A 26,978-nucleotide genomic window follows, 5' to 3' on the forward strand; every position below is an offset into this window, starting at 1 on the left:
GGGAGAAACATAATGACAAATTTATAAATATAATATATAATTTTTCTTACCCTTTGTGAATTCATTTAAATACCTAAAATTTTACGAGATTAAAATACATTTAGTAACAATCAACTTGTTTAATACAAAGATTCTAGAAAAGCTTAAGGTACATTATTAGCTATGGTCATTCATTCTGTCTTGAAGTTTAACAGAAATGCTTTTTTTCAGCACTGAACTGGGATCTTCAGGACCATCCTTCCCTCCTCTTTCCTCTCTCCCTCTCTTCCTTCTTTTTCTCTTGTTCATTCTTTCATTCTTCCTCTTTTTTGAGGGGTTGGAGTAGAAGGATAGGCATATACAATTGTGAGGTCTGGAATCTACTTCATATAAGGACAAGGAGCAACTCTGGATAAAAAGAGAGTAATATACATGCTTTATTTGCCTGCAACTTGTGGGAAACAGCATCAGAAGGCAGGAGAGGGACTTGGAAGGGGAAGTGAGAGAACACTGAAGATAAATCCCACTTTTTCTGTGATTTTTTACTAGGGTGGATACTCATGTACTGACAAGCAAGTATCATCTTTAGCAGACTCTACCTGAGATAATGATCTGCTTTTATTTGTCACTGATTTTACTTTCCACTGGGTATCAGGATGAGAAACCTTCAAATCATGCATCACATTGAATCTCTTGGTGGCAAAGGTAGCATGGAGGTGGCACATAGCATCTGTGGTACAGGTAGGAGATTGCTAACCCTTGTTCAAGATGACGTTGACAGGCAAATAGCCAGGAATATGCTTTTCTCTTTGAAGTGCCTACTCCACTTACTCTGAAAGGCTGACTCCTCACGATTCATTCAGATCTCCGCCTACATGTTACCTTCTTAGGTAGATCATCCCTGAACAGATTCCCACCCCCATCCCATATACCTTATTATTCTGTTACAGTACTCTATTGGTTTCCTACATAGTACTTAATATAATTTGTGCTTGTCCATTTTTTTGTTTACTTACATATTGACTAATACATTTATTTGTTTGTTACAAGTAAATAATGTCTTTATAAGAGGAATATGCCTTTTTAGCTCTCCAACATTTGCCCAGTGTTTATCACAGTACCTAGAGCATAGCAGTTTCTCAATAAATATCAGTGGAAAGAAGGAGTAATTTAAAATTTAAATTTAAAAAATCCAAACAGGAGGCTGTAATTCTTATTGTGATTCTCAAAGATCCTGATTACTTGGTTGGGATTTTGATGGAGAAGGAGAAAGAGAGATAACATGTATTTCTGCCTCCAGGTTAAGTAAATATTGTAGAAGAAGGAAAACAATTATTTCATTTATTACACCTAGCATGCATATTTGATATCTCTTAATATTAAAATAGTTCCTGCTATCTCTTATATTTGTAATACTCCTCATGTTTATCTATTGCAAGTATATATTAGCACTTATGGTATTTCAAGAAATAGGTAGTACAGGAGATCCAATGAGATGCAAGACAACCTGCCTCCTTCCTAAAACTGAAAAGATGTTAGTAAACACTGACTTGGAGTTTTTTCATAATGGCATCTTAAATTGTATTTTTTTATACATACTTTTTTTTGGCATACTTAGATACAAAGACTATTCTTCACTTCCATAAAGAATTATGCTTTCTCCAATTTTTTTGGAAATCTGTGTCTTTTTGGCTTGTGTTTTCTTACCTTTGGTAGAAACATGGATATCAAAACAGTTTACCTTTAATTTCACTATAAAAAACAACAACTGTTCAAATGCATGTAAGCAGCAACTGACATTTGGCCTCAGTAATGAGGCAACAACAGAGAACAGCAGAACTTGGGAACCTGCAGTAGACATGCACTAAATAAAGGGCACACTACCCCTGCTACTCTATAATTTCAATGTTTGTCAGACCTCACATTTTCAAGAGAACTAGAAGTGTAGATTTCTTTTAACATGAAATGATCTGATTTTTAAAATGTTTGGGGGCTAAATTAAAAAACCAACAAAGCATATGTGGCAACACTGTAGTAACAGTTCAACAAATATTATGTTAGACCAGATTTAGCCCTCATGATGGCTGTTTCCTCCATTCTACAGGGTACTTTTCATTCTCAGCAGAGAGAAACTTTGACCACTAACACTTGGGAATATTTAAGGGGAATAATGACTGTCTTGCCAGTTCCTTTCATAAACCATAACAGGTACTTAATAAATAGTAGTTGAGTGGACACACTGAATGCATAAGTCATTCACACTTTGTTACTGTGGTTCAAGAATTAGAACAATTTAATGTATATGAAGAGAGAAAATTGGACAATAAAAATTATTTACATATTTTGTAACCATAACAGTTAACAACTTCAAGCACTTTCTCTGTGCTAGGTACCATGCAAACACTTTATAAGGATCACTCCACCAATTCCTTATAATGATTCTATGTAGTAAGACTATAGCTGTTCTTTAACTTATCCACAGCTGGTAAGCTGCAGAGTTAATAAGAAAAAGAGAAATAAAATAATTCTGACACCAAGGCCCATGTCTTAATTGTTATTATTTTATGTAAATTTGTATTGAAGAATAACAAGCCCACAATAAAGACCTAAGAAACAGGCAGTGTTTTGTTTTGAAAGATGACTGTGGTTTTCAAGTAGGTAATATAAAAGGACAGAAAATGGAAAATGAGAAGTTTTGAAAACCATGGGACCTATGGAGAAATTGTAGGTTCAGAAAGAAAACACAAGGACCCAGAATAAGATGAAGGACTTGCCCTAGGGAAAAATCAATGAAAAGCTGAGTGCTCAGAATCAGGAAAAATGCTGTGTAGGGTAGTTATTTTCAATCCTGGCTGCATATTAGAGTCATTTTGGGGAGCTTTTTAAAAAGCATCTATGTGCTTGGTCCCACCAGCAGACTTTTTTTGAGGGGAGAGAGACCAGGACATCAGTATTAGAAATAAGACTAACCAATACAAACACTTCAGATGATTCTTAAGTGCAGTCAGATTAAAATTTCTGCTTTAAATTACCCAGTAACATACAAACTGAACTCCTAAGGCTCTACAAAGTTGCCTCAAATTCTCCGAAGAGTGGGTAGGATTCCACACTACTCATTCCCTTCAATCTCATTGGTTCCTTTTTATCTGTTTCATATACCAGACTTCTGCATAAGATTTCACTTGAAAAAATAGTTCTGCATTAAAAATAATTCAAAACAGGTTTTTAATTTTCCCATTTCTCTCGGTTTATAATAGGTAATTGACATAAAGGGGCAAATACAGTGACTTCCACAAAACATGTTGACCTCAAGAATACGTTACAGTAGCTTCGGTCAGAGACCAGGTAGATACGTATGAGGTTGATGGCACTGGAAACTAGAATGCTGCTTCAGTGCCACCCATGTCCTCCATAAATGTCCTAATCAGTAGTGGCCCTGAGATAACAGAAAAGAGAATATGAAAAATGTATTATTTATCTTTCCAATCTTTGAAACTTCTTTCAACTCTGTAAAGTTGCAGTGGATACTGAGTACCAACTTGCCATTAAGTTTCACACATAAGATTCTTTCCTGATGCCACGTAAGTTCTTAGAGAAAAGTAAAAGAAAAAAATATATCATGAAAGAAGAACAAAAATAACTTAGCAAAAAGAATTTGGAAATGGGAAAATAGAAAACAAAACAGAGATTCTAAAATATTGCAACTGAAAATATTTGAAGAAAGTGTAATACAATATAAATTAAGAGACAGGCTAGAAAATTGAAAGGCCAAAAGATAAAGTTCTATAAAATAGTTCCTTTCATTTACTGATATCCAATTAGTGCAGAGGTTGCCATTGGGTAAGATATAATCACAGAGACAAGATTTGTCTTCTAATTACCATGAGCTGGTTTGATGCTACAGTTGAAAAATACTGAGGATAAATTATAGGACAATACTTCCATAATTGTATAATTTTAAGGCTGAAAGTGACTTTAAGTGTTCTTTTATCTGCCTTTATTATCCCTAAGTAGTCATCTAGTTCATGCTTGATTAAAATGTTTATTAAATGGCTTCTACGGGCTAAGCCTAATACTAAGTAATGAAGACCCAAAGGCAAACGAGACAGATCTAGTTATTCTATGTTTCATTATACTCAAGTTCATGAAACAGAAGGCAAGTAAAAGTATTAAAAGGGGGAAGAAATAGGGTGCTTTCAACAGAGAACAAATGGTTAAGAACTGTGAATAATTCTAGACAGGGTGGTCAAGGGGTGACGGTGGATAAATATTTCCAGTGGTGAGAAAGCTCTATTTCTAGAAGCACTCCATTCCTCGAGGAAAAGAAAGTATGGAAGTTCAAGGCACTGAAGTCCAGAAAGGCTCAAATAGATTATATCAGGTGTGGTGTGCGATGAGACTGGAATGGGCCTTGAGAAGCATATTAAGAAGTATACATTTTATTGAGAACCCACTTAAGTTGAAACTCCTAAGTTGACTTGAATTTTATAAAGTTCTTATTGTGTTATAAAGAATAAACTGGAGAGAAGCATGTTTTCATAATACAGGTGAGAAATGATTCAGGCTTGGACTTAGAGTGGTGCTAGTGGAACTAAAGGTAAGTGGATTGATTTGAAACATATTTAGAAACTAAGACTTAATTATTTGTTGATATTATAGGGTAAGGGAAAAAAAGTAGTCAAGAATTACATCAAGGTTTCCAACATGAGCAAGTAAAACGACAGTAGTGCCACTTATTGGCTGATTGGTTGTAGTTTATTACATGTTAATTATATCTCAGTAAAACTGTTTTTAGAAAGCCAAAAGGAGATTCTGTCAAACAGTAATAAGTGACAGTGATAGAGCAGGCAAAGTGATTGACAGTTCCTTGCAATAGATGATATGAATGTGGTAGATACCATTATGTAGGTTGTTACTAGATAAGGCATCTCTGATGAAGTGAAACATAAATTTTGATTTTAATAACAAAAAGTCAGTTTTACAAAATTTCAGGAATGTTTTTCCCAAGTCAAGGAAGCACCTAGTGAAAAACGTCGGTGACAGGAGGAAATCTGATTTTTGTAAACGCAGAAAAAAATAAATATGGCTAAAGCTCTAGGACTCGGAGTAAATGGGATCAGAGATGAATCCAGAATATACGAGGCTGTCTGGGGTGTAGAATGGTGCCATGTACTAAGATTTCAAAAAGAATCCTGGAAACACATAAATTTTAGTTTAAAAGAACAAAACACTAAACAAACCAAAAACCCAGAGAACCAACTTAATTGTGTGAGCCAATTCCCATAATAAATCTCCTCTTACATATCTATTGTATTCCTTTAGTTCTGTTTATCCAGAGAATCTTAATACACACTAGAACTTGAGAGAAAGGTCCAGTCGGCACATAGATGTGGTAATTGAAGAATGGGATGAAGTTGGCAGAAAGCATGTAGAGTGAAAATGAGCCTGGGCCAGAGCCCTAGGGAACTCAGCAAATTTCAGGAAGAGATAGAAGAGTCAATAAGGAGCATCCAGAACCAAAGGAGATAAAAAGGAAGAGGGTGTATCATAGAAGCCAAGGGAGGTGACAGGCAACACACAATTAAACAAGGCCATTTCAGATGGCGTTGACTGCTATGAGAGAAATCAAGCAGGTTAAACAGGAAACTAAGACAGCTGGGTGGGAAGAGCACATTGGGTTTTTGTAGCAGTGTGGACAGAAGGGAGAGTCAATCATGCAAATATTGCAGTAAATACTGTCAAATATTGCTGAGAAGTTAAGTAAGATAAGGGCTAAAAAGTGACAGCTATTTTGTGTGACGGGAAAATATGAAGCGGTTAAAAATGTTTTTGAAAAATAATTGACTTGGCAAAATGTCTATAACTGCAAGTGAATGAAGCAGAAATTTATATATAGTATAATTCTAAATTTGAATAGTAATTTAATTGACCAGAAGGAAATATACTGTTTTCAGGGTCTCTCTACATGGTGGGATCATAGGTCAAACAGTCTGGCTCTTTCTCCCCACTCAAATCTCATCTTAATTGTAATTCAAATTGTAATGCCCACGTGTTGGGGGAAGAACCTCGTGGGAGGTGATTAGACCATAGGGGTAGTTCCCCCATGCTGTTCTCATGATAGTGAGTGAGTTCTCATGAGATCTGATGTTTTTATAAGGGGCTTTTCCCCTCTTTGCTTTGCACTCTCTCTCCTGTCACCTTGTGACATAATTGTAAGTTTCCTGAGGCCTTCCCAGCCATGCAGAACTGTGTCAATTAAACCTCTTTTCCTTATAAATTACCCAGTCTTGGGTATTTCTTTATAGCAGCATGAGAATGTACTAATACAACAGGTAACATTTATCATCATCTATATACTTTTCAAAATTTCTGCAGAAATGTTTAATTTATAAAAGTAAAATAGCTTTTTAATATGTTAAAAAACATAAAGGATAACTATCCAAAAAGCTGCCACGCAGATATAAGTACTATTAATGTTTTGGCAACATCCAAATATTTTTTTCTACACATATTCTGGATAGCATTTATTGAGCATTCACACTGTATAATGCACTGTGCTGAGAAGTCTTGTAAATGTGTAAGATTTTATAATCTAATACTATGCTGCTATTGACCTGAGATACTGCATTTCTAACAAGTTTCCAGGTAATGCCAATCCTGTTTTTCTGAAGGCTATACTTTTCAATAAAAATGTTGTACATTAAAATATTGTTATATGGAGGTCTGTAAAGGGGAAAACAGTTCAGGGAGGGGAAAGAAGAAAGGAGACTTGGGCTTTCCTTTCCTTGAGAATCAATTGTCAGATGCTTAGAATCCATTATGTTACATTAAAGCTCAATTGGGAGAAGTAAGTAGTTAATTGTGGTCTCATAACATATTGGGGATAAATCCACTATAAAGGCAGACTACTTCCTCATTTGAAAGGTAGCAAAATTGAAAAACTTTAGTTACTGAGTCCTTCCCATGCATATTCCATTCTTCACTTAGTGTTTTAATTCCTGTTTCTTGCCTTTTCTACATCCATCCCATAGCATGTAAAGTATAATTATCTTCATTGTTGTATTTCCTAAATCATCAGTATTTGTTATAATTTCCTCTTTGACCCAAAGGTTATTTAAGAACATTAAAAAAATTCCAAGTATGTGATTTTTCAGGGTTGAAAATTATTATTTTCTAGGGTATTTTTTTTTTTTTGTAATGTCATGAGTGCTTTCTAGAAATATATTAAAGTTTTCTCTACATTTGAGTATAAAATCATTTAGAAATGCTTCAGGATAATTTGAAGAGAATGCAAAAATAAGGTAGAAAAATAATATATATATTACACACACATTTTAACTATTTACCTTTTATCTCTTCCCATTTACTTGATTTATCAAAGGCTGTAACTGCGCTGGGTTGGTGGCTCACATTTGTAATCTTAGTGCTTTGGGAGGCCGAGGCAGGAGGATTACTTGAGCCTAGGAGTTGAAGACTGCAGTGAGCTATGATGTTGCCACAGCATTCCACCCTGGGCTACAAAGCAAGACCCTCTTGTCTCTAAAAAAAGAAATCATAAATGTTGAAGTCATAGTCCAACATATTTTTTTGCTATATTCTCTTTAATAATACATACAGAAGGATTACTCAATAAATTTTAAATACATAAAATGCACCAATTTAAATGTACATGTTTTTAAATAGATGTACATAAGTAAAACTATCACCCACATCAAGATCTGTAACATGTATTTTATATATTAATGTCATATTATTTACCATATAGTTTGTTAAATGTTACATCCTATATTGTATGTTTTACATAAAATGTCTTATGTTTAGATTTTAATAAAAATGTTGCTATTTTTATGATTTATAGTTTCCATTATCTTTAAACTCTTTGATCCTTTGTTTTATACAAATGTATCTCAGGTTAGAGATTGATTTTTGACCCAATTTCAATTGTAATAGGGCTATTTAACCAGTTTATAGGTCATCTGTACTGTCAATCTACTTTTTGCTCATTTTAATGTCTTTTTGCTATTTTTCTTTTGCTGTTTACCACTTCTTTTCCAAACATTGGAATGTATATATTCTATTTTTGTAGTTAACACTTATTTCCATGTCAAATTTACTTAGATGAACTATATCATGCAGTAACTACTGTTTTTCCCCATGCATCATGTACAGAAAATGAGGATGTATCCACCCCCTCCCAAACCAGTGATTTGGAAGTTTCTTTACAGTATCAGTAGTAACATTATGGACAAACTTGTTATTTTTTTCCTGCTATACTTAAAAATAAGGGAAATAAAACTGTACTGTTTTCCAATTTTGTCAGATTTGACATTCAGAATGTTGTTATTGGTCAAATCTACAGTGACAAAGCCCTTTTACTTAGGTTTAGCTTAAGAACACGCGTATTTGTATCTACAATACTACATGCTAAAAATAAAACAGTATTTGTCCAATATATTGAACATGTGGTATGCCCTTCCAGTTTAACTGTAAACTGAAATTTTATACCCAGCTTATGTTTCTATTTTTGTATTTAGTTTTAATGCCCTATACTTAACAATTTAAACTTAATGCTCCTTAACTAGTTTTAATGCATACCATTAATTCTTTCATACAATTGCCTCCCTATTCTTACTTTAATTCAGGTTCTCTGTTAGCTGCAGTAAATCCTTCAGCAAAATTTTCAGGGAAGGTTCTTGGTTGATATACTTTCCTAACCCCTGTATATCTAAGAATGTCTTCCAGTTTCCTTTGTAAAGAAATGATAACTTGGCAGAGTATATAATTCTTGGCTCAAAATTATTTTCCCTTAACACTCTAGATATTGTTCCAGTGTCTTCTGGCATTTAGAATTGCAGGAGAAATTTCTGAGGTCAGCCTGACTTTTGCTCCTTTGTAAGTAACCTGCTTTCTCTGACTGGATGCTTGTAAAATGTTTCGTCTTTGAAATTCAAAAACGTCACCCGGATATGTCTAGATGTTGCGTTCTTTTCATTAAATTTTAAAGGTATCCTGTGAGCCTTTTCCATTTGTAGATTTAGTTCGTTCTTCAATTCTGGAAAATTTTTTCAATTAGATCCTTAATTATTGTTTCAGCTCCACTTGCTCTGTCCTCAGTTTCAGGTATTCCTATTATGCATAGATTGTATCTCCTGGACCGGCCCTCTAGATCTCTCTTTTTCTCCCCTTTTCTCTGTATTCTGTGACAATTTGTCGTTTTGCACTTACTTCAGTGATTCGATTTTGTGGCCACTCCAGCATGCGCCCTTCTGTTAACTCTCTCAACTTCCTGGTATTTTCCAAGCGCTCTAATATTACCCTCTTTATCATCGCGCATAGGTGTTTAAGCTCCTGTATTATATGATTCTCAATCCTTCTCATATCTTGTTTCCATCTCTATATCCGTTTCAAGGGGAGGCATTTTCTCGATTACTTAGCGCTGCTCCTTTCTTCTGAGGGGCGGTATTACGACCTTGGAGACAATAAACATAATTTAATTCCACACAGCCCCAAACAGCCCAAAGATTCCCATTGATAATTATCGACGGCTTTATTAAAATGCTTTATTTTTCTTTCTTACCTTTTCAGTTGCTTTTCTTAGAAACAGGGACCAAAATCAAAGAGTAAAGGAGGTCCTCTGAAGCACGGAAAGAAATAGACGTTGAAAACTCTTCCCGTTACGTCATCTCTGCGCGCCTCACGTCAGGGCCAAGAGCCTAGCGCGTAGTTTTATGGCTGACTGGGCTCTGGCGCTCTAGCCAATTCCGAGGCTGCAAACTCCGCTTCTCCACTCGCAGTCTGGTTCCTCCCCTGCCGCCCCGCCCATTACAGCAGGGTCACGGTAGTGCGCATGCGCAGCACCCCATTCAAGTTTCTCCTCTTTGCAGTGGCTTGGCTTAGATCCGGTGCCGCCTTGAAGGAGGGGCTGGGTCCCAGCCGTAGCCAATGGAGCCCCGGGTGAGGGTTGAGGGGTGGAAGGTGCCTACTAGCCGGTGCAGGTTTCTTCTAGCGCGTGTGGTGGGCTACCTGGTCGTCATGGAGGCGGTCTTGACCGAAGAGCTTGATGAGGAAGAGCAGCTGGTGAGAAGGCATCGCAAAGAGAAGAAGGAGTTGCAAGGTGAGGTGGAAGGAAGTGGGAATCTGGAAACCGCCGCGACTGGGGGAAGGGCGCGTGGCGGGTCGGTTCTGGGGAATCTTAAGGCGTGACTTATCTGGATCACCCTAGACTTCCCCTAGTAGCAAGTGGCCTCTTCTCTCTCGCCTTCCCTGCCCCGACGGCCCTTTAATTCCCCAACTTTCAGAGGCTTTGCCTTCTGAGGCCTGCGGCGTGCCCCCTACCCCGCGCCGCCGCCGTGGTGCAGGTGTCTGAAAACACCTAGAAGCCGCCGTCTTGGTCCCCTCCCAAACCCACCATGCCTCCCTTTTCTATACCTGCCCCAGTTACCAATACTTGTCCCTAATGGGTGTATTTTGAATGGACTCGCCTCAGTTTGGGAGGTTCAGAAAGGATACCGGGAAGATTTAAAACTGGCTACAGTCAGGTTTTTTCCTTCTATCTCACCAAACAATCGAACCATATTCAAGATTTTGTTAATGAATTTTTTTTTTTTTTTTGGTCTCAGCTTCATCTGGACCCTTCTCTCTCTGTAGCTGTCTGTTATGTGATGACTCTTTCTTCCATAATTACTTTTTCTGTACCCTTCGCCCCTTACCATCCCCTTATTGGTTCCTATTTCTCATCTCCTTTTACTCCTGCGTGTCTGACTTAATGATTTTAATGGCTTTTCAGCCAAAATTCAGGGCATGAAAAATGCTGTTCCCAAGAATGACAAGAAGAGGAGGAAGCAACTCACCGAAGATGTGGCCAAGTTGGAAAAAGAAATGGAACAGAAACATAGAGAGGAACTGGAGCAATTGAAGCTGACTACTAAGGAGAATAAGGTATGTGAAATAAATGTTTGTCGTTGCCTACACCATTTGAAAACAGCTGTCCACTTCTGTTAATTGTTAAACTGCTTTTTTTTTTTTTTTTGAGACGGTGTCTCGCTCTGTCGCCCAGGCTGGAGTGCGGTGGCGGGATCTTGGCTCACTGCAAGCTCCGCCTCCCGGGTTCAGGCCATTCTCCTGCCTCAGCCTCCCGAGTAGCTGGGACTACAGGCGCCCGCCACTACGCCCGGCTAATTTTTTGTATTTTTAGTAGAGACGGGGTTTCACCATGTTAGCCAAGACTGTCGATCTCCTGACCTTGTGATCCACCCGCCTCGGCCTCCCAAAGTGCTGGGATTACAGGCGTGAGCCACCGTGCCCGGCCCTGTTAAACTGTTTATTATCTAAAATCATAAAATTGGTAGGGAAATGAAATCACTTAGTTATGCTCATGCATCACTTCTCATTAATGTTTTTGTAACCAAGTTTACAGGGCAGTATGTTTTTATAAGGGAGATCAGCAAAGCAAGTGCTATACTTCTTTACCTATTTACTTGCCCAAAAGATGAAGCTTCACCAAATGAAAGCTGGAAGAACAGGCATCTGATCCCAGAATTGCGACTGAATGGGATTGTAACCTGAGCAAGCTTACTTAATCTTTCTGAGCTCAAATTTTCCCACATATATAATACGATACAAATATTTCTGCTCTCTAAGCACAGGTTTTTGTAAGAATCAAGAAAGTGAACGTGAAGTCATTTTTAAGTTATAAAAGTGCTTTATTAACAAGTTGTAATGAATGAAATTTTACTGATGTTTCTTGGGTAACTTGGAGCATCCTAACTTTCATAATTTTAACTAATATTTATTTTATCGTTGGATCTAATATATATGTGTCAAATACTTTGGTTTATATGTATTATCTCATTTAACCTCAGTAACACACTGTGAGGTATTACCTATGAAGTCAGTGTACATAATCCCATTTTTCAAGTGGGAAACAGGGTTAGAGAGATGAAGAACTTTGTCCAGGAGTCTTAACAGCTGTTGATTGCCAAAGCCAGAACTCCAAATGAGAACTATCGTACTCCAGGAAGTGAATACTGAATTCTGTTACAGCTTTGTATAGTGTGGTATTTATTGTATGGGCTTTGGATGTGAAGGGTCATATAGACTCCACAACCTCACTCCATCTTTGATAGAAAGTTCTTATGTCTATGCAAAATCTTGTCTGCCGTACTTAAATTTTGGTTGATTTTTGGTTTGCTGTTGACAAGTACAGCTTGTCTGTGCTATTTACAATGGTCCTTACATTAAATATAGTCTAAATTTCTTTAACTTTGTTAGTTATCAAGTTCCCAACTTTCCTTGCCTTTAATATACTTCATTTCCAGGTAACAAGGCATATATGATACTCCAGGCGTTACATTGTGTTGTGACAATTGTGGTGTTCCTAATTGTCTCCCCATCTTTTCTATTAATGAGGCAGTTCTGTTTGCTCCCTCAGACCTTTCAGTTTTCAGGTTTCTTTCCCAGGTTTCCAAGGACAAAAATATTTGATTCATAAGCTACATGGAGTCCTACTGTTAAAACACAAACTCCCATTCTACTTTGAACTATTTATCTTTTTCATTAATTTAAATTGGTTTTCTTTTCTGAATACTACCAAAAACTAATGCCATTGCTTTTTTGTTTTTCAGATGCATCTCTTTTATCTTGCCTATTGTCAATATAGATGTTTGTAAATTTTAGCAGATTCCTCTGAAGAATCACAAGACTCCTAATTTCACTATAGTTGATAGCTATATCAACTATAGTCTGTATCTGATTTTGATATTTTGATCATTTGGGACATAGCCTTTGGAGACTTCTGTCTCTGTGTATTAAAGGCCTTGAGTTGTTCTATGCATGTGTTACATTAAAAACTGGCTTAACTTATAGTTTCAGTAATAGTAGCTACTCATCCTTATAGTTAAAAGTCTAGCATCTTTTTTTTTACTCTAGCAAACACACACTAGCCATTTAGGATTGATTATAATATCAAATGATGTTATAAATTAAATATATTTTCTGCCTGCAGTTATCAGTTTGTAGATGGAAAAGGGTAGGGTAGGAAAAGCTCAACTTGCTACTAGGGTCAAGGATTAGTACTCATCAGGTTCTGGCTAATTAAGATGGAAAAAGGCTTCTGCTGCCAGTTGAGGTTATGCAGGTAATAATGAACTGAGCCAGCACAGGACCTTTATCTTATATGTACTGGCACTAGTCAGAGAAAAGAAGAGTGGAGTGCTAAATGAGTTGGCACTTACAGAAAGTACAGTACTGCATTTAGATTAATGGAGTAGGCATTCTAAGAAGGAAGGAAAGCATGCAGGGATGAGCATGATCTTTGAAAGAAACTTCTTGGGAACTTGTCAAATTCTTCCATAAAAATAGAAACAGGAGACAAAACCATATTATCTAATATAGTGTCTATTGCTGTTATTCAAATTTGAAATGTAGGATTAAATATATTTATGATTTTCAGTAATTTAATAAGTACATTGACTTGTTAATGCTTTTTGTTTCCTTCAGATAGATTCTGTTGCTGTTAACATTTCAAACTTGGTGCTTGAGAATCAGCCACCTCGGATATCAAAAGCACAAAAGAGACGGGTATGAAAGTCATGTCACCAAGTATATAAGTTAGTGCTGTGTGTTCAATACTATCTTAGGTACTATCTTAGGTCTTGTTATAGGAAGAGAATGAAAAAAAAAATGACGCAGTTCTTTGTCTAGGCACTTGAACTAACATTTATTAAGCACCTGCTGTGTGTCACATACTATGCTAAGCTGCTTATATGACATCTCATTTAGTCCTGACAATAATCCTGTGAAGTAGCATTTCTTATCCCCATTTTATGGAGAAGAAAATGATCATAAGAGAGTATAAAATAACATATTCAGGTTGCAGCTCTCATAGGAGAGCAAAGCTGGGAGTGGGAGTGCAAAGTAGTTTTTTTTACAAGTATATTATCCCAGACTTAAAAATTCAGAATGTGGGCCCAGGGGATTCTGATGCACAACCCTGGCCAAGAACTATGCCATTGGGTGAGAAATTAAGATTTGAACCTAGAAGTTAACATGTATAGGTATACAAAATTCTTAGAGAATTATGTAGGTATCTGTATAATGGTTAATTATGAAAATTTAGAGAAGGGAAAGTTCATTATGCTAATAATGGGTTGGAATTTGAAAGAAATATTATTTAGATAGGATATTCCAAATAGGAGGAGCAGCATGCACAAAAACAAATGTGGGGGTGATATATTGCATTATTGAAGAGCTATAAGGAAACTGATTTATTGGAAGTAGCTAGTTCATATCAGCATTATGGAAATGAGATTAGATAGGTAAGTCCCTTTGAATTTGAAAAAGAAAAATGGTTAAATTCAGTCTTTTTAGTTGCGAGTATTATTTTATTAACCCTTGATGTTTTCTATGGTTTAAATGCATATTTTTAAACTTATTTTGCATCTTATGACATAGTATGTAATTTAGTAGAGCATGGAGTTTAGTGTCAAACAGGTGAGGTTTTGATTTCATTTACTGTTATACTTTGGGTACGGTTCTTCTTTAAGCCTCAGTTTCACATCTGTAAAACGGGGGCAAATTATAGCTACTTCATAAGCTAATTCATTGTGAATATTAAATACTGTCCTATTTCCAAAGCCCTTAACACAAGGCCTGGAGAACTAATGGGTCAACAAATGATAGTATTGTTTCTATATTAAGTAGTGCATAGTATGCCTCTTAAAAATGAAACCTAAAAGCAATGTCTTTTTCTGTGTTAAGTAGTGCATACTATGCCTCTTAAAAAATTAAACCTAAAAGCAATGTCTTTTTTTGTTTACAAGTTGATGAAATGCACATAGTCAAACATTTCTCATTCTTGTATAGAATTTTATTCTTGAGTAAATATAATTGTGAATTTTGTAGATTCATAAAATTTAGATCTCATGGAATCTTAGAGATTATCTGCTTGTGATATGCATTCTTTTATGATGATCTCACAATTGTCTAGCTTCTATAGATCAAAAAGGAAGGGCAGAATTTTTGCATGCCAGTAGCATAACAAAATATTGGAATTACGTCTACTTAGTAATTGAAACATCTTATAATAGTCTATTTAATTCTGGAAAACCTAAGGGCACAAGTTCTTCCTATCTTTATCAAAACTTGTTCCTCCCCAGCTGGACCTCTGACAACAAAACAAACAAAATGAAAACTCCCTTACCTTTCTCAAAAATTTTGTTACTTTTCCCCTAAGATACTGCATAACTGGAATTAATACCTTTGTCAGTTATACTCTCAAACCATTTAGTATCTTTTATAGTCAGCTGCTTTAACACTTGGCAGAAAAAATGCCCAAGTAATGTTTTTACAGGGTTATATTAATGGGATTTTAGAACAGAAAACATTAAACGTTTATAATGCTTAAGAAAATGGAACCTGAAGTCAGGATGCACAATCGGGTGTTAGATTATTTGGAACCTCCTTTTTTGCCAGAAGCACCAAGGAATGAAGTCATTTAATTAATGATGTTTATCTTTGGGAAAGATACAACTCTGGAAGAAAAATGTGATAAAACTTTGTCAAGATTTATTTTAAGAATATCGTGGAATATTGTAGAGCATATCTCTTATTTTTAGTCTAGAAAAACAGTATTTTATTCAAAGAACTTAGGAGCTTTTTGATATGATAGAAAGAGTCTAAAATAGAACTTAGAAGAGCTGGGTTTCAAAAATATGGAATTTGAGGGCTGGAATGAGATTGAATTCAATTTCTGTATTTTCCAGTGAGAAAGCAGAGACCCAGGTTATCTCAATTGTACACTAAAAGTTTGATACAAACCCAGGACTGGTGTCCAGCTCTTAATATTCCCTTTGAATCTTCTTTGTTATATTACTATATCAACATGACTCTAGTTTTATTGGCAATACATTTATGATTTACATGCTATTTTCATCTTTTATACGTTTTTATTAGAACTTATTAGTGCCATTCTATCTCCACTACTATAGCTGTAGAAACCAAAGTGCCTAGTGCTCTTGGGAAACTATATATTGCTGGAAAAAGAATTCAGTGTATTTCTTACCTAGTGCCCTGAAAAGGAAACTCAATTGCTTTGTTCTAATGAAGCAAAGCATGAAGGGAAAAAAGTGAAATGATTTAGAATTAGTATTTTAGAGGCTTAAACAGTTTTGCAGATAGGATAAAGTGCCACTCTTTCAGTAAATAGTACATGACATCATTAACTCCAGCTCCCATCTGCTCCAACTTTTATTCTGATTCAGGTGCCTGGATAGAAGGAGCTCTCTGTGTTGTCCTTGGTCCCTGCTCTGCTCTTACCAGCTGTATGGCCTTTGGAAATCTTTCTGCGTGCTGTTTCCTCAGAAGAGGAAAATGAGGGGTTTTGGATTAGATGATATCTAAGGTGCTTATTCTTCCTTTCCCCTCTGAAACTTTTTTAGTCTTTTATAAAGTAATAGTGCCATCTTGTGTTTTAAGATTTTATGCCTCTGTGATCCACAGTTCTAGGTACACAGTGAAATAAATTTGTTCCTGTTACTTATACACACCTTAAATAGGCTATGTTTTATTAGGGAGATATTACTGCTTTTGATTCAGGTAACTTAGAAATCACTTTAGGTTCATCTAGCATGGCACATAACAGGCAAGTAGTACAGGTACATGACAATAAGTTTAATTGAAACTTGCCTTCTCATTCACTTTTGTTCCAAGGAGGAATTAGAACTAGCGTTATGGAAGTCTTTACCTTTTCCTGTTCTGGGCTTACCAAATCCTTCACTGTAACTTATTATTAATGTCAAAATTTATATAACTTAGTTTTTATTCTTAAATTATAAAGCAGTTTCCCCTTGAGTATACAAACAAAATATATGGTAGAGAATTAGAAAGATGCAGAAAAACATACAGACATACACACACACATACACACACCCCAAAATAAAACTTATTTTGGAATCCCGTCATCCAGAGAAAAGCACTATAAATATTTTGTGTATATTGTAGTTTCTTTTTAGTCCTGTGTTAAGTATAGACCTACTGTATATTAACTATATGCCTATGCTTTTTGCCTCCAATTTCATCTCTTGACACTTTTTTCTGGCACTGTAGTTCTATGAACTGTTTTTAGCTATGAAACATATAGTGCTTTCTGGCTTTTGATCATTACTAGTCCATCTGTTAGGAATTTTTTTTCCTTTCTTCTTCCCCAACCTTCCCTATATACCTCCTGTCTATTCTTCATGTCACAAATCTCTCATTTCCCTCACCCCACTCCATCGTTGCATATGTTTCCATGGGAGGAGCTCATCAGACATTTGCATAAGGAAAGCAAATTGTAGAATGTAACATATGATACCATTTTTATTAAGAATTTATACATATTTTCAAGAGTATACCATATTTATTAAAATGAATGGAAAAACAATCTAGAAGGATGCATACCAAACCTCTAGAGCAAGCACTGGGATGGCAGTGGTGTTAGGGGGAGCTTGAGTCTCTCTCTTACATTTTAATTTTTTTTTTAACAAAATATTTGTTAATTAAATGTATGTGTATACAGACATTTTAAAAACCTTGATAAAAAGGGTGTCTGCCTGTACCCTTCTAAAGGCTGTGTCATATTAACACGTTACTGGTGGACTGATAAGAAGCCTGGATTAGCCTGGGCTTTAATATAATAATAATGTGCTTTAAGGCCTAGGATAACTCAGTCTTAAGAGAATACTTTGAAATCAGTAAGTAAAGTTTTTAGAAACTTGGCATGTAGCTTTTAAGTAAACTTTAAAGAAAAATTAGAGAACTTTCTTAATGTCCAGTATAGAGCAAGGTGCTGGAAACACACAGATGAGTAAGAGAGTAAGGACCTCACCTTGTAGAAAATTCTTGAGATGATCAATGTGATAGTGCTTGTGCGAGAAGGGAGAAAAAACACCGAAAAGTTTTGAGACCTTTACATTTCCATTCCCTTAATAAATGAGAATTAGTCCAAATTATTATCAATTAACTTTCATGCATTCTCCTTTTCTTAGGAAAAGAAAGCTGCATTGGAAAAGGAGCGAGAAGAACGGATAGCTGAAGCTGAAATTGAAAACTTAACAGGAGCCAGACATATGGAAAGTGAGAAACTTGCTCAAATATTAGCAGCTAGACAGTTAGAAATTAAACAGATTCCATCTGATGGCCACTGTATGTATAGAGCCATTGAAGATCAACTGAAAGAAAAGGATTGTGCTCTGACTGTGGTTGCCTTGAGAAGTCAGACCGCTGAGTATATGCAAAGCCATGTGGAGGACTTTCTGCCATTTTTAACAAACCCTAATACAGGAGATATGTATACTCCAGGTAATTTATTTTTCTTTACTATGTTTTATTGTTGCTTTGTTGTAGTTGTTTTTAAGTAAAGTGCTTCCCAGCACTGAGCGTAAGAAGAACCCAGATGATCCTTATGAGGAAAAAACATCACAAGATTTAGGCAGAATTATTTTCTGTAATTTTAATAGATGTTGGTATATTTTTCTCTATTAAGATTTCTTAATTACTTAGTTATTTTGTAATTATAATATGCTAATCATTTTATGTAAGATAGAAATAGGAATAAGATTAATCATTTTTGAAAAAAATGTAAGTTCATATTTGACAAAGTGAAGTATTGAGGAAGGTAAGCTTCAGGAAGTATATATAGGGTCTGAAGACCATAAGGAGAGAATGACTAGGAAAACCATTTCTCCTTTCATCTTATAATTTGGGAACTTTACTTTTATTCACAATAAGCTATAATTAGGAAGATTAGTGTTCAAGTAAAACAAATGAGTTAATAACCTGCTTTATTCTATACAATACTTTCACAGTTAAGATAAAATATTTATGAGGAAGTAAAAAAGTACACAACTAGCAGATGAGGAAGAGAGCAAGTAAAAATCTGAATAGGTTTTGGGGGAGTAATGAGTGGAATAGAGGACTATTAGTCCTTGAGAGAAGATGGCAGGTTTGGCAGTATCCATTGGGAACAAGTCATATGGCCAGAATGGGTTGGAGAGAGAAAGGTTAAAGTTGACTTTCCTTTAGTGGAGTCTGTCCTCCATGGAGGAAAGGTAGACAGTGATGCAGAGTTGATAAGAATGAGCATTGGCAGTCAAGTGTGTCTCCTTTAGTGGGTATGGCTTAAGGTATCTGTTGATAGTTCTCAAGAATGACTTAAGCACATCTAATTCTGTAGCGAATTAATTTCCCATAGATGTCATATTGGAAATGTTAACTTATCTCTTGCTGTTTTAGGTCATTGCTGTTTTCTAAATAAACAGAATTTGCTATGGGACATAAAACACATTTTTCCGTATATTTTGATATATGCATAGGCAATGTGATAAATGACTCTTCTGTCATTTATCTCCCAAATGATTACTAAATCATTGAAACTCCCCAGTTGCGCTAGTTGTAGGGCATAGAGGAGGTGGCAGTTCAGTATGCTGAGTCAGAGAAAAACACAAAAGACTTAATTAATTATCTCCATTTATTCAACCAATATTAATTGAAGGCCGCTGTGTGCCAAGCACTATTCTAGGCACTGTTCTGAACACTGAGGATTTAACAGGATATGAGACAAACACAAGACATATTTTTCTTCTAGATGTCCATAATTTCTTTCCCTCCATCTCTGTAGTAAGGATAATTGTTTTCCATTTTAACATACTGTATAAAAAGGTGTATGCACAAAACATACCCATTGTAAATTTAGTGATTAGGTCTTTTACTTCTCAGGGCTGATCTGAAAAGCCTTTTCCTTGGTTAGAACTGATACTTATGCAAATAATGTAAGTGCTTCCAAAATAACAAGTGGAGGCACTGTTTGATGCTATCTCTGGGGAAGGAATTTCAATTCATCTGTACTTTTACTCGAATTCTCTTCGTATATTTCCCAGAGTCTTACAGTAAACCTGATTATACAGGAACTACATTTTTTTTCTTTCATGGTATTTCTTTGGATGCAGGTTTGGGCTTCAAAACACATGTCAAGATAGTGAATATGGTGGCAATTTTTGGGGTCAATGCTTAGGGTAGAGTGAGGTAGGTTTGTTATATAGGGAGGGTATCTGGGCCTCCGACAGAAGAAGAAAAGCAGAAATGGACTGCTTTGTTCCTGGATGGAAATGTGGTAGAAAGTTGGGGTGAATTAAGTTTGGACCTGGGAGTTAGATTAGATTCTGGAGGATACTGGTAAAGAAGGAGAATGTTCATAACTTGGGCATTTTTGTCAGGAATTGTCAGAACTATAAAAGGGATTTTGTAACATGAGTTACAAAAATTATTAAGTGCTGTATTCTGACCTGTTCTCTACAGAAGAGTTTCAGAAGTACTGTGATGATATTGTAAACACAGCTGCGTGGGGAGGTCAGCTTGAGGTAAGTTTGTAGTTATTCATAGTGATTGTGGGTTGTTAAATTATTTCTAAATCCCTTCTGTAGTTTTTAGATGTTTCTCAGCTGATCCCGATTTCTCTTTGACGATTCCTTTTCTTTATATATTTGCTATTCTCAACTGACAAAGGAATAGGGAGTTAACATGATTAGGTCTGTGATTAAAGTATGTATGTTGAGGGATTGAAACACTATTACATTTTAAATAGCTCTGTTAGATCTGTGTGTTGGAAATATGTATGTGTAAGTCTTTTCATCATGATAGTAGTATTGGCAATACATTTGATTTTCTGGACTTAGGAAAGTGAAAATTTTACTGAAGTAAAGTAAAATTTAGCCTAGTAGTTCAGCTGATCAAAGTCACTATTGGAAAAATATATTTTTTACATCAGAAATGGAAAAAAAAATTATATGACATTATAGGCCAAATCCTACCACAACATATATATTAAAATCGTATTTTGAATTCCTAACTAATAGTGACTTACTTGAAAGCGGTAGTTGGTGCATTAAATTCATATGTAAGAAAACAGTATGTTCAGTCACTTACAGGAAGTTATCAAGATTACTTTTTAGCTCTAATTTTAAAAAAATCTTACTGTTAACTTTGTTTTGTTAAAAACAAACAAACAAACAAAAAACAGGTAGGTGGGCCAGATGGTGATGAAGCAGCCTGGGTATTAAACAGGATAAGAAAGTCCTGGGTTCAGGTCCTGGCATTTTCTTCCGCCCCTCTGTTTTGTGGCCACAGGGGAGTCAGCCATCCTCCCAAGCTTGAGTTTCTTGATTACTATATGGCCATAATAAACCCTCTGTGTGTACTCAGTTGAGCATTTTTGAGCATTAAGTAAGGCAGAGAGTACCTGCATAAAAGTTTGTAAGCTGAAGTGCCAGATGGATGAACCTAGGCAGTACAATTAGTAATATATAATGATGATTAATCATCATGAATAGTCTGTGGCTCTAAATAATTCACTTTAAGAACTGCTTCATTTGAAGATGCAACATGAATGTTGCCCCAAAATCTTTTTCTTAGTAGTGCTGTGTATGTGCATTTCCACCAGAGGGAACTGTATCCATTAGTTTTGTATGCCTCTGAAACTTAGGAAATGTTCATAGTAGCTTTGTTACTACATTAGGAATAGTTAAAAATGCTTGAACTTTCTTAAAAGGATCATTCATATGAGTATTAGAGATTAAATCAAGAATTAAGAAAAGCCTTTTAAAACATCTTTTGAAGGACACATACATTTTTTTCATCTGTGAATTCATTTGAAGTAAGAGTTGCAGTTTTCACAATAGAGTAAATTTAAGTTATTAAAGAGAAAATCATTCTATGATTTCTGAAGTTAGAAGGCATAGTAGGATTTCCAGAGTTTGGTTTGCATCCTCTATCCTATGCTAGTTTCTTAATGATATTTTAGGTATAAGAAAAATGTGCTTCAAAGGAACGTTTTTGATTTACCGCCATGCAGCAGAGTGCTTTCCATATTTTTGAAGTAATTTCTTACATTCTTTCAAAACCTCAGAAAGGAGTATGTTCATCAATGGAATGTTCTTGTAATGGGGCAAGTACATATCCCATAGTGCCCCCATAGATCGGGGCATTATGATTTTTATTTTCTTTTTGAGACAGAGTCTCACTCTGTCACCAGGCTGGAGTGCAGTGGTGCTATCCATCATTGTTCACTGCAGTCTCAATCTTCTAGGCTTAAGCTTTCCTCCCACTCCTGAGTAGCTGGAACTACAGGCATGCACCACCATGCCTGGCTAATTTTTGTATTTTTTGTAGAAACGGGGTCTCCCTGTGTTGCCCAGGCTGGTCTCAAACTCCTGACTTCAAGTGACTTTGACAAGTCTTGTAACCCTTTTTTTGCCTCAGATTCTAGGTCTTTAAAATAACAACAGTACCTATCCCATAAAGTTATTGAGAGGATTAAAGGAATTAATACACATAAAGTACTTAAAGTGCTTGAGTGCTTGGTCATATGTCTTTTTTTTTTTTTCTTTGAAACAGGGTCTCACTCTGTCACCCCAGTTGGTGTACAGAGGCGTGATCTTGGCTCACTGCAATCTCTGCCTCCCGGGCTCAAATGATCCATCATGCCTGGCTAATTTTTGTGTTTTTTTGTAGAGATACAGTTTTACCATGTTGCCCAGGCTGGTCTCGAATGCCTGGACTCAAGGTATCTGCCTGCCTTGGCCTCCCAAAGTGCTGGAATTATAGGTGTGAGCCACTGTGCCTGGCCTGTAATCATAATAAGTCTTTAAAAATGTTAGCATTAATGTTCATTATTCATCATTATTCATCTGGCTTTAGGCTCTAATTTTATATTGTATGGTATGAAATTACTTAAAATTGTATATTTTAATCAAATAGAAATTCATTGATAGGGCAGTACAATTCATATACATATCTCATTCTACTCTTTGAAAATTATAGAACAGTGGTTGTCAAAAGTATTTGTAGATTAGAAACATCTGAAAAACTTTAAAAAGATAAATATTTTGTTCTTCCCCCCTGCCCATTTTCTCACATTGTAATTTATTTGGTCTGGTGCTTGAGCAATGGTATTTAAAATTTTTTTTTGTTATGAACATTTCAAGCGTATTCAAAAGCAGACTAGTATAATATACCTAGTCTACCCATTGCCCCTCTTCATTAACTGTGGCATTGATATTTTTTACAAAGCTTTTGTGCAGGCAGGGCTTGAGCAGTCTCTGCATTTGATTTAATAAATACAAGTTGAGCATCCCTAATCTGAAAATTTGAAATCTGAAATGCTCCCAAATCAAATTTTTTGAGGGCTGACATCACAAGTGGAAAATTCTACACCTGACTTTATGTGACAGGTCACAGTTCAAACTTAGTTTCATGCACAAAGTTATTTAAAATGTTGTATAAAATTACCTTCATGATGTGTGTGTAAGATATGTATGAAACATGAATGAATTTTGTGTTTAGATTTGAGTCCCATCCTCAAGATATCTCATGAAATATATGCAAATATTCCCAAATCTGAAAAATTCAAAATCTAAAACAATTCTGGTTCCAGGCATTTAGGATAAGGGATATTCAACCTGTATTATACTTATTTATTCAACAGATATTTATTAAGTGCCAGTATATACCAGGCTCTCTGTGTACAGTGGTGAACACAGCATATCCCTGCTCTGAGACTGGTTGCCCGTTCACACATACTTGAATGTGATTTACATTTTTATTTTCCTTACTCATACTTTTTTTCTTCCTATAGCTAAGAGCTCTGTCTCACATTTTACAAACACCAATAGAGATAATACAGGCAGATTCTCCTCCCATTATAGTTGGCGAAGAATATTCAAAAAAACCACTAATACTTGTGTAAGTACCTAGACATTTTTGCTGTTTTATTTTTCACAATTAATACAAAAAGGAATATTAAAAAATTTAGATTATATGTGTTAAAATATGTGACTTAGATAATTTTTTAAACCTCTAGCGATTTATTTTTGTGTGTGAGTTAAGAATAAAGTCATTTCTAAAGGTTGTAACATTTTAGGACTAGTTTGTATACTGTCCTGGTTTGACATTAGTAATGCTAAAAGTTTCAACAAGTGTTAAAAGTTGAAATACATTCATGTTGCCTGTTTATTCTTTAGATTTATTTTTCTTCATTTTATGAAAATATCTTACATGATTTAGAAATCTCTTCTGAAATACAGCATGCAGAGTTTGCTATTGGCTTTAGTATTTTTTAGCTAAAACTATTAAGATAGTCATCAATGGCTAGGTGACAATTTAAGCTTATTGAACCTTCAGCATTTCAGCCTTTTCATTTTACCCCAGTGATTGAACCAGATCTTGCTGACTGCTGCCACTTTTCAAATGGTGTTGAATTCTGAGTTAATATGTCCACATAGTCTATTGAGTGATACCCATGTGGACTGAGTCATTCAGAATCATTGGTTTATATATAAATAAGCATATATATATATAAAAATTGCTTTCATCAAAACTACTCATTTCTTTTTTTTTTAATTTCAGATATATGAGACATGCATATGGTTTAGGAGAACATTATAATTCGGTTACACGGTTGGTAAACATAGTTACTGAAAATTGCAGCTAATTTATACAATGTTGTACAATTATGTTTTAATACAGTGTGCTGAACTGAGTATTTCTACCAAGTGTTGGGTTGTTCTAATTGCTACTGAAAAACACAACTACCTTAAATCAGTTTTATGGCAAAGCTACTAACAGGTGTTTTTAGAAATATGTCAGAGAGAAACTTTAACCAGTGTCTTCTTAGTGGAATTTTAAAAATTTGTTAAGTTCATTGTAGAGAACATCATTCAGAGACCAAGATGGTCCCCTATTCGCTGATATTTTCATTTATGTAAGATCCTGGACATTCTGTTTTGTGCTGGAACAAATTTTCAATGTTTTTAATTCTCCCTTTTCTGCCTGTTCCTAAAAACTTTCAAAATAACCTTTTCAATGTAATTTGTCTTGAAGAAGTTTACCCAATATCTTTGTTATTGCAATAATGTAATATGGTGATGGTCAATTTAACTATTGCTTATAAAATGAACTTGATTGCAGTAACCATGGTATTGATGAGATTTAATGCAGTGAAGCTTTATTATTAATATATATAGCCTTATCAAAGCATAGCTAAGAAGCTTGCTTTAATAATTAAGAATTTAAAAATATTTATTTAGATGGGATTCAGTTGTTTAAAGAAGTGAGATAAATTCAAAGGTAAACAGGTATTCTCTGTCAAATTTAAATCTCTAAAGAATTAGAGATTAGTTTTTTATTTGTGTATAACTTAAAAAAGACCTAATAGGTTACTGTCTTTTTAATGCATTTGTTATTCTTTGGTATTTTTTAAGCATCAGACTGGAGTTAGTACCATCATCTCTTGATTCTTTCATAACTACACATTTTTATATTTCCTTTTGTGTTTTCTACTTTGCTTTCTTTGAAGGAACAAGCATTTTGTGGCCTCTACCTTGTGCAATTTTAGGGAGTAGCAGTGTAAAAGGTCCAAGACCACATTTACTTGAAATTCTTCCTCTTTTCTGATTTGTCTTACCAGATATTTCCCTTCTTGCTTCATTCTCTAGGATTTGAAGAAAATCTTTGCCACTTATTTTATTAGCCTTATTAATGTCACCTTTCCTTCAACTCAAATATTTGAGAAATTTTATGTTACATATATGAATGAAGTTGAAAGCTACTGTTTGGAAGCTAAGACTTGTATACAGTAGTTTTGTATATGAATGGTTGTTCTAGCTCAGATTTCAGGTTACTCAAACAGTATTCTTTCTAAGAGGATATATACAAACGTCTCTCATAATTTATGTAAGGAAATATTATGAAAATGAGACTTTTTTAGTTTGATGTATGTTTCCCAAACTAGAGATAAAACTAGTAAGATTTAGTATCGTTTATAACATTTGAATTTTTGCTTCATGAGTACAACTAATTTTTATAAGTAAATATTGGGTTTATATGAAAAATGGGGTGTCAGTCTTTTCATACACCCAGCAGGTAACAATGTGGGAAGCTGGCAGGGTCATTGATAGCAAGTTAAGTACTTCCTGAAGGCTTTCCATTTCAAAAGATTACAAGCCATTCTGCCTGCCAAACAAATTATATTCTGAAGATGCCTGTTTTGTAACCCTTGATGTGAATTTTTTGGTGTCTGAAATTTACAAAAGAATGAAATTGAAATTGTAAAACACTAAATGCTTTGGGTTTATTTTGAAGTAATCTGTTACTTTAAAATGTCAGCATTAGGAAGTCATAAAACAAGATATTATGAAACCCAGTATTATAAATGTTATCTACATCTAAAGTATTCTAAAATAACTTATTGGCAGCTTTATTCTTTTTTTCCTTACAAGATTTAGAATCTTTTTGGTTATATGTCTATTTTTCAATTTTGTTATATTTTTAATTTAAGTGGCCAATGAGGTTATGAACAAGATTTGTATGGTTAGCTTCTGTTCTTTCCTAAAACTTCAGATAAATATCATTTTAGCTATAACCTAAAAAAGTGTTTAAATAAAATGACAGATGTTAATTTAAAAGCAGCATATGCTAATTTACTTTTTTCATATGGTAATGGTCTAATGGAAGTTACATATGCTTTCTTTTGTCCTAACTCTGAAAAGTATATGTCAGAGTTCTGGAATATGTCTTTAGCCAAGAATTTTATTCACTTAAATTTGTTTACAACTTGTATAAAGCAAAAAAGAATGTGTGTAACTATAGTGAAGAGCATAGTTTTGCTTATATTATGTGATGTTTGCCAAAAAAAGAATAAAAGATGAATGAATTAAATCAACATTTATTTGCTTGAATTGTCATTCTTTAACAATTCGAGAATTTAGAAGTGGAGAAAACTCATTTTGCTTTGTATCCAGCCTTTACTTTGTCTTCACATATAATTGAAAATAATACAATCACAGATTCTTACATTTTAAGGGATTTCGAATAAATATATGAGCATAGCTTATGACCCAGAGTAGAGGGAAATAAAGTAATAGCCATTTAAGCTATAGCTCTTAGAAATCAGGTAGAATCTTAGAACCTTT

General features: G+C 35.0%; 2 protein-coding genes across 5 annotated transcripts in view; one reads left to right on the forward strand and one right to left on the reverse strand.

Annotated features, from left to right (window-relative positions):
* PIP4P2 (phosphatidylinositol-4,5-bisphosphate 4-phosphatase 2) overlaps positions 1–9,984 on the reverse strand; it is a 74,199-nt gene extending 64,215 nt beyond the window's left edge. Inside the window, exons 1-3 of one of the 3 annotated variants that reach the window (XM_024251547.3) lie at positions 9,557–9,984; positions 9,205–9,448; positions 7,326–7,518 (exon numbers count right to left, since the gene is read on the reverse strand). In XM_024251547.3, the coding sequence (XP_024107315.2) occupies positions 7,326–7,342 (17 nt within the window). In that variant the 5' untranslated portion in view covers positions 7,343–7,518; positions 9,205–9,448; positions 9,557–9,984. Of the gene's footprint in view, positions 1–7,325; positions 9,449–9,556 lie in introns of all 3 variants that reach the window. The other 2 variants (XM_063726711.1, XM_063726712.1) reach the window with 2 other exon arrangements.
* OTUD6B (OTU deubiquitinase 6B) lies at positions 9,811–26,728 on the forward strand. 2 transcript variants are annotated; one of them, XM_002819257.5, is made up of 7 exons: positions 9,811–10,093; positions 10,766–10,917; positions 13,477–13,557; positions 18,003–18,315; positions 20,311–20,372; positions 23,645–23,751; positions 24,415–26,728. In XM_002819257.5, the coding sequence occupies exons 1-7, from the start codon at positions 9,922–9,924 to the stop codon at positions 24,497–24,499; spliced, it is 972 nt and encodes a 323-aa protein (XP_002819303.2). In that variant the 5' UTR covers positions 9,811–9,921; the 3' UTR covers positions 24,500–26,728. The 2 variants fall into 2 exon arrangements, with proteins under 2 accessions (XP_002819303.2, XP_054374629.1); XM_054518654.2 differs by lacking the exons at positions 9,811–10,093; positions 10,766–10,917; positions 13,477–13,557 and adding an exon at positions 16,244–16,378.
* The last annotated feature ends 250 nt before the right edge of the window (positions 26,729–26,978 follow it).

The sequence above is a fragment of the Pongo abelii genome, chromosome 7 (genome assembly GCF_028885655.2).
Source record: "Pongo abelii isolate AG06213 chromosome 7, NHGRI_mPonAbe1-v2.0_pri, whole genome shotgun sequence".
NCBI classification, from domain to species: Eukaryota; Metazoa; Chordata; class Mammalia; order Primates; family Hominidae; genus Pongo; species Pongo abelii.